Source organism: Narcine bancroftii, chromosome 10, assembly GCF_036971445.1.
Source record: "Narcine bancroftii isolate sNarBan1 chromosome 10, sNarBan1.hap1, whole genome shotgun sequence".
NCBI classification, from domain to species: Eukaryota; Metazoa; Chordata; class Chondrichthyes; order Torpediniformes; family Narcinidae; genus Narcine; species Narcine bancroftii.
In genome coordinates this window covers 61,114,232-61,122,633 of record NC_091478.1, presented here as the reverse complement: position 1 = coordinate 61,122,633, position 8,402 = coordinate 61,114,232, and the positions used below count along the sequence as shown (strand labels likewise).

General features: G+C 49.6%; 1 protein-coding gene across 1 annotated transcript; it reads left to right on the top strand.

Moving 5' to 3' along the window:
* Positions 1-2,321: 2,321 nt before the first annotated feature.
* LOC138743826 (uncharacterized) lies at positions 2,322-8,097 on the top strand. Its single transcript, XM_069899427.1, has 5 exons — positions 2,322-3,197; positions 4,472-4,621; positions 6,055-6,207; positions 6,970-7,117; positions 7,847-8,097. Exons 1-5 carry the CDS (start codon positions 2,322-2,324, stop codon positions 8,095-8,097), a joined length of 1,578 nt encoding a protein of 525 aa, XP_069755528.1.
* The last annotated feature ends 305 nt before the right edge of the window (positions 8,098-8,402 follow it).

The window sequence follows — 8,402 nt, the reverse complement described above, 5'->3', positions numbered from 1 at the left end:
AGAAAAGCCAGGTGCCAGAAGTGCCTTAAAAATGGCCACTTTGCTGCAGTCTGTAGGTCTAAAATGGCCACCGGTAAACACAGTGCCTCGTGTGAAGCCCAACCGCCACTATCCTATTCAAACTTTTCTTCCCCAGAGCTCTCGTTCAATGAGAGCGAGGGCTCCCCTGCATGGCAACGCCTGGTGTCACGGAGACGCCGAACCCGGAAGGGGCAGCCCACCCAGCAACCATGATGTTGGCCCGCCTCTCGTCCCCGTGCGGAACACTCGACCCGGCCTCAGTCCTGACTGTAGAGCCCGCTATTGCCACGGGCATGACCACCCCCGGAGCCGATGCTACCACTTCTGCTGCCGCTGCCACCACCACAGCCACCCCCGGAAACGACGCTATCACTGTCCGCTCCCCTGCTGCCCACGCCGCCACCGGTGCGGCCACCGCAGCCGACTGGGGACCCGCCGCGGCCAACCAGGTACTCGCCCTAGCGTCCATCGCTGATGACCACTGGGGCCCGACCGCCACGACCGACGACCTACCCACCGCCAAACGCGAGCAACAACCCCCAATACCTCATATTCTCCACCATTGTTCATCCGCCAACGCCGCCTCAACAGCAACTCCGGGAGTACCTCCAACCTGCTCCTCCAGTGCTGACTGCGTCTATGATGTCATCCCGTTGCATGACGTCAACACGCGGAACTCCCCTGTCAACAGGATCAGTGGCTGCTTCTAAACCAGCAATGCTCTCATCCCCTCACTAAAGCAATGGATCTGATTAAAGTGCATGGACACAACACCAATTGCTTATTTGACTCTGGGTCAACTGACAGTTTTATCCAGCCAGATCTGGCCCTCCGTTGGGGACTTGACATTATCCCCACTACCCAGAGGATCTCATTAGCGATGAGGTTGCACTCGACCGGGATAAAGGGGTATTGCATCACCACGCTGGAAGTACAGGGCGTAACGGTCACCCTCTTCAAATTATTCATCCTTCCCCAATTGTGAGCCCCAGTGTTGCTGGGATTAGACTTTCAGTGTCAGTTTTGAACGGTGTCCCTACACTTTGGGGGACCCCACACCCCGCTCTCGGTCTGCCATCGCCCCATCCCTGAAGCACCCGAGCAACCTGCCCCCATGCCCCAGGGCCACTCCTGCGGCCTTTCCACACTCTGGATTGCCCCGTCAGCACTCTTCGCAAACCTCACCCCTAGTTGGAAGCCTGTGGCCACCAAATGTTGGCAATATAGTTACGAAAACAGGCAATTCATTACGAGTGAGGTACGTAGATTGCTGGATGAGGGCATAATCAAACCCAGTTCAAGTCCCTGGAGAACCCAGGTGGTGGTTGTCAAGAACGGGGAAAAGCTACAGATGGTGGTTGACTATAGCTAGACCATTAACCGCTTCACGCTCCTGGATGCATACCCCCTGCCACGCATCATGGATGTGGTGAACCAGATCGCCCAATACCTCATATTCTCCACCATTGACCTACGTTCAGCCTACCACCAGCTCCCAATCCGCTGTGAGGACTGACCATTCACGGCCTTCGAAGTGAATGGGCGGCTGTATCAGTTTCTCAGGGTACCATTCGGGGTCACGAATGGTGTCGCGGTCTTCCAGCGGGAAATGGACCAGATGGTGGACCAGAACGGGCTAACCGCTACCTTCCCATATCTGGACAATGTCACCATCTGTGGCCACGACACGCAGGACCACGACGCCAACCTAGACAAATTTCTTCAAACTGCCGGTTGGCTGAACCTGACCTACAATTTTGACAAGTGTGTCTTCCGGACCACACGACTCGCGATTCTAGGTTGCGTGGTGGAGAACGGGGTAGTGATGCCAGATCCTGACCGCATACGTCCCCTAATGGAGTTACCCCCCCCCCCCCCACCCTTACCCAGAAAGTGCTCAAACGTTGCCTGGGCTTTTTCTCATATTACACCCAATGGGTTCCACATTACGCCAACAAGGCACGTCCTCTTATCAAGACTGCCTCCTTTCCCCTCTCAACCGAAGCCAGAGTGGCTTTCAATCGAATCAAATCCGACATCGCCGCTGCAATGCTGCACGCGATTGATGAGTCTATCCCGTTTCAAGTCGAGAGCGATGCATCCGACTTCACCCTGGCAGCCACCTTGAACCAGGCCGGTCAGCCTGTAGCCTTCTTCTCCAGAACCCTCCTGGGTCCAGAGAGTAGACACTTCTCGGTCGAGAAGGAAGCCCAGGCCATAGTTGAAGCGGTGCATCTTGGAGACATTACCTCGCTGGGAGGTGCTTTACACTGTTGACTGATCAACACGTGGTGTCCTTCATGTTCAGCAACACCCAGCGAGGTAAGATAAAAAACTACAAAATCGTCAGATGGAGAATCGAACTCTCCACCTTTAACTATGACATCCTGTACCGGCCTGGTAAGCTCAACGACCCGCCTGACGCGCTCTCCAGGGCAACGTGCGCCAGCATACAGATGGACAGACTACGGAAACTCCATGAGGCGCTCTGTCATCCAGGGGTCACTAGGTTTGCCCACTTTGTGAAGGCGCGCAACTTACCCTACACAGTCGAGGAGATTCGCTCCATGACCCGAGCCTGTTCGGTGTGCGCTGAATGCAAGCCCCAATTCTTCTGTCCGGTGAACTCCCACGTTATCAAAGCCACCCGCCCCTTCGAGCATCTTAGCATAATCTTTAAGGGGCCCCTACCGTCGACCAACCGTAATAACTACATCCTTACGGCCATCAACGAGTACTCCCGCTTCCCGTTCGCTGTGCCCTGCCCAGACACCACCGCCACCTCAGTGATACAGGCCCTTCACAGTATCTTCGCCATTTTCGGGTACCCCAATTCCATCCACAGTGATAGGGGGTCCTCATTCATGAGCGCAGAGCTGCAACAGTACCTTCTGGAGTGTGGTATCGCTTCAAGCAGGACCACCAGCTATAACCCACGTGGTAACGGCCAGGTCGAGAGGGAGAATGCCACCATCTGGAGAGCGGTTACATTGGCTCTCCGGTCTAAAGGTCTCCCCACCTTTCACTGGCAGGAGGTTCTCAATAGTGCCTTACACTCCATCCGCTCCCTCCTATGTACTGCAACAAATGCCACCCCCCACGAAAGGATGTTCCTTTTCCTGAGGAAATCAGAATCAGGAACCACTGTACCGGCATGGCTCACTGTCCCTGGCCCCGTCCTTTTGTGACGCCATGTCCGGCACTCAAAGAACGACCCCTTGGTCGACCGAGTGACCCTACTCCACGCGAACCCACATTATGTCTACGTTGAGTTCCCAGATGGGCGGGAGGACACTGTTTCGGTGCGAGACCTAGCTCAGGACGTGGTAGGCCCAGCAACCCCCCCAACCCAACCTTCCCCAACTCTTTATTCCCCAGGCCTCGTGCCGGAACAGAAGGACCAACAGCACCCCAACGACCCGGGCCACCCTGCCGACAACACGGCTGGGGAATTGAGCGAAGGAGCGGTCGCACCCGACGACCCCAATCCCGGCACCACGGTGGTCACGCCAGATGGTCAGACCCCAACGACCCGGGCCACCCTGCCGATAACACAGCTGGGGAATTGAGCGAAGGAGCGGTCGCACCCGACGACCCCAATCCCGGCACCACGGTGGTCACGCCGGATGGTCAGACCCCCTGACTGCTACAGTCCTTAACCTACCCCTTCCTTCCCTTCTCTCTCTTCAGCCCTTCCACCCCAGGGTCAGTTCTCCAAGAAGGGGTGAATGTGATAGTACAGACCTATCACCAATGTATATAATTACAATATGTAGAGTATGTAATGACTGTGCTTACAGCGATTGGCTGAGAGCTTAGCCACACCTACTGTCTGGGCCTTAAAGGGTTGTGTCCCTAGCCAGGTCGGATCATTCCGGACTGGTCAGCCACCTGTGTAGAGCTCCTGTCTTTTGCTAATAAAAGCCTTGGTTTGGATCAACAAGTCTTTGGATCTCTTTGGTTCATTGATTATTCAGGAATCTGATGGCAGCGGGGAAGAAGCTGTCCTTGTGCTACTGAGTGCTCGTCTTTAGGCTCCTGTACCTTTCCCCGAGGTAGCAGAGTGAAGAGGACATGGCCTGGGGGATGGGAGTCTTTGAGGATAGACGCTGCTTTTTTTAAGACATTGCCTCATGTAGACGTCCTTCATGGAGTGAAGTCTGGTGCCTGTGATGTTGCAGGCTGACTTAACAACCCTCTGAAGCTTATTCTTGTCCTGAGAGTTGGCACCTCCATACCAGGCAGTGATGCAGCTAGAACACTCTCCGTGATACACCTGTAGAAGTTTACAAGAGTCTTCAGTGACATACTGAACCTCCTCAGCTTCCTCACAAAGTATAGCCATTAGTGAGCTTTCTTTGTGATTGCATCAACATGGAGGCTCCAGGTCAGATCCTCGGAGATGTTGCCACCCAGGAATTTGAAGTTCTTGACCCTCTCCACTTCTGAGCTTCCTCCTGAAGTCCACAATCATCTCCTTGGGTTTGTTGACGTTGAGCAGAAGGTTATTGTTACACCATTCAATGAGCTGATCTATCTCCCTCCTGTTCACTTCCTCATTGCTGTTTGTGGTTTGTGGTTGTTTATGACAACGTACACTGTAAATGAAATCAGAAGTTTCCTGTGACCCAATTACACCCCAAAGCATTGCCCAGCCAATTCAACGCTGTTGAAAAGCAATCACTATTCCACTACAGGGAAGGGCTCCAACCTGTATTTGCACTGCAATGTCCCACAAGTATAAAGAGAAAGTTCAGTGGTGTTGAATTGGCTGGAAAACCTTCCTTTAACTCTCCTTTGTATAAGGGTAATGGGATTCAAAAGGAAATGGATTCCCTGTATTCTGGTTTGGCCCCTATTGAGGGAATGAATTCCTGGATGTCACTGAGAGTCGTGATGGTCAAAGTGTGTTTAAATAGCATCCTGGAAAGCATTAGCAGGTTGTAATGAAATGAAAACAATCAAATGGTTTACTATTTTGAATAACAGACACTCTTAATTTTTAATTTAATTTAGAGATACAGCATGGTAACTGACCCTTCTAGCCCACGAGCCCATTCCACCCAAATACACCTATGTGACCAATTAACTGACTTCCCCATCCTTCTTTGGAATGTGGGAGAAAACCAGAGCACCTGGAGGAAACCCACAAGGACATATGGAGAATTCTTTACAGTCAGTAGCAGATACAAACACAAATGGCCGGCACTGCACAAACCGCTAAGCTAACCATGTTGCCCCATAAATTCTAATTCTGAGTATCCCTTATAACATGATATCAGAATACAAATGAGTACAGTATCTGTTTTGGGCTTCAAGGCAGTTTCATGTATAAACCTGTGGACCACAGATGGTCCGCAGGTTTGTTCTAAGTGGTGAAGAATATAACCATATATAACCATATAACCATTTACGAATATTACTGATATAAAATAAGTAATATGCAAAGCAAGGTTGTAAATCTGTTTGCAAAATAAAATGAAAACAAAAACATGAAAATAAATTCCCCATGAAACAAAACAATTGCATCAGTGGTTCAGCTTGCCAGCCCACTGTTTCCGTGGGCTTGTTACAACTGGTCTGTGATAAGCAATGAAACATATAAGGTCTGGGAGAAAATGAAAGGTTACAATTTCTGGTCTTATGGACGTTCTGGGAGGGAGTTGATGGGTTGGACTCTGATTCATGAGTTGAGATGGGGCAAGACTCATGTTGAGCCAACGCTCCCACGTGCTGGTTGATGTGTGCAGAATTGAATGGTGCAGCTGGCAGAGCTAGCTGATTCCAAACTCCAGTGACAGGGGTCCGATCCTCACCTCCCGTGCTGTCTCTGGGCAGTTTGTGCATTCTCCCAAAGGCATGGGGGTTGGTTGGTAGATTGGCCACTGTAGTGAATGGTATGGAAGAATCTATGGGGTAATTGACGGGATCAGTGCAGGATTAGTGGAAGTTGGTGATTGAGAGTCAGTCTGGCCTGGAAGGATTTAAGGAGCTGTTTCTGAGCTCCATGACTCTCCAACTGTGTACTTGAAGAGACCAAAAGGGAGGAGTATTGAAGGAAAAAGGTGGAACTGGTGGCAGATTGCAACCTCGTTGGTGCTGGCTTCCAAGGTGAGCGAGAGGATTGTTGAGAACCCACTGAGCTCTCATCTCTTGACATGCATTGAGAAGCCTACTGTGCTTTCGGTAAGTTGCAATGCTTGATGCAGGAGTGCAGTCTGGCTGAGAAAATGTAATGAAATGCTCCACTCTATCTGTGTCAGCGCTGTAACAATAGAGTAATTTGCCTAGTCGACTCCAGTCACTCAATGCTCCGCTGTCATTATCTAGCGCAGGGAAGCAGTGCAGAGTGTCAGCTTATCGAAAAAATGGCTTGTTGAAATGCAAAGCACATTTTGATGGAGCGTGTCCAAGTACTTGTCCAGAAATTAGATCGATAGCATGATAAGGTGTTAGCTGTTGCCACGGTCTGTTAAAAGTAAATTTGTAAATGAGGAAAGAGAATTGTCAGGAGGAATTATTACAACAGCCTTTTGATAAAGTGAGTACGGGAGCAGGAGGGAGATGTGAAGCTTTGTGCTAAGAATTGCAAGCGTTTCAATAAGAGAAAAAGTGAGATGTTATAAACAAAGGAAAATGCTGAGGCATTAAGACCAACTAAATTTGCAGAAAAACTCTGAGCTTGGATGCATCAACCTACCCCCTTCTCACCCAATCCTCACACCTTCATGCATCGATGATTCGATAATGTCATATACATCGTACCCGTCCTCTTCCCCTTCGTCCTCACTCCCCATTCTGTCCCGTTTGTCCATCTATCAATCTTGTGGCAGTAATCAGAGACTGGTCCGACACCACAAAAGGATGGCCAACTAGACATGCAACACTGAGGAGTTAGTGTCTGAGGAGATTCGGGAGGTCACCGAAGACTCTCATAAACTTCTACAGGTGAGCATCCTGGCTGGTTGCATCACTGCCTGGTATGGAGGCGGAAACTCTCAGGACAAGAATAAATCACAAAGAGTTGTTAACTTTGCCTGCAACATCACAGACACCAGACTTCACTCCATCGAGGACAGCTACATGGGGCCTACAGGTTAATCCCTATACAATATAGTTATGAGAACTATGTTTGACCCTGAGCTGAATCAGAATCAGGGTTTATTGTCATGAACAAGTCATGAAATTCAGTGTTTTGCAGCAGTATCACAGTGTAAACGTTCATATTATAACCATCTTACAACATCACTATAAAAAAAATGATAATAACTTTATTAGTGTCTGTGGTTCATTGATCATTCAGGAATCTGTGGGGAAGAAGCTGTCCTTGTGCCGTTGACTGCTCAGCTTTAGACTCCTGTACCTTTCCCTAATGGTAGCAGAGTGAAGAGGGCATGGCCTGGGTGGTGGGGCTTTGAGGATAGATGCTGCTTTTTTAAGACACCACCTCACGTGGATGTCCTCGATGGCGTGGTCTGGTGCCTGTGAAGTCGGAGGCCGAGTTAACAACCATCTGGAGTTTACTCTTGTCCTGAGTGTTGGCACCTCCATACCAGGCAGTGATGCAACTAACCAGATGCTCTCCCCAGTACACCTATAGAAGTTTTCGAGAGTCTTCGGTGACATACCGAACCTCCTCAGGCACTAACTGGTCAGACATTCATTTCCTACTGGTTTACTGACTGCCTTAACTTAAGTTACTTTTTTGTGTACTAGGAGTACTGAGAACATTTATTATATATCTTATGCATTTATTGTCTCTTTTAATTAAATTAAATTAATTTGTTATTATTGCTTATCTCTACAAATATCTGTTTGGCTGCAGGAAGTGAGAATTACGGTGCATTGGTCAACATGTATGCCAATGAACTCATTATCATTGTCCTGCACTTCTTGCCCCCATCACTACCCTGTCCTCTCATCCCTTGGTGCAGAGTAACCAGGAGATGTGGCACACCATGCAGACAAAGCAAAGCCATCACGAGTACCGTCAGGAGAGTGTACAATGAACCGGAGTACAGAATCATTGCTCCACGTCTAAAGAGTGGTCAGCAGCAGAACCACAGTCCCTCTTAATGCACAGTTCCCCAACAAATTGAGTTGGTTTATTCTCACGTGTAACGAGATACAGCAAAAAACTGTGTGCTATCCAGCCAAGTTAACCTCAATGTTGTACAACTGGTAGTGCACGAATCAAAACAGAATAAAAAGGATGTAAAACTTAAAGTGCTGGTCACGGTACCATAGCAAGGATGTGATTAAGCTTGAGAACGCGCAGAAAGGATCCACAGGACTCTTGCCAGGGCTGGTGACCTTGAGTCGGGGGAGAGACTAGATAGGATGGTTCTTTTCCCTGGAGAGTAGAAAGCAAGGAACCATTT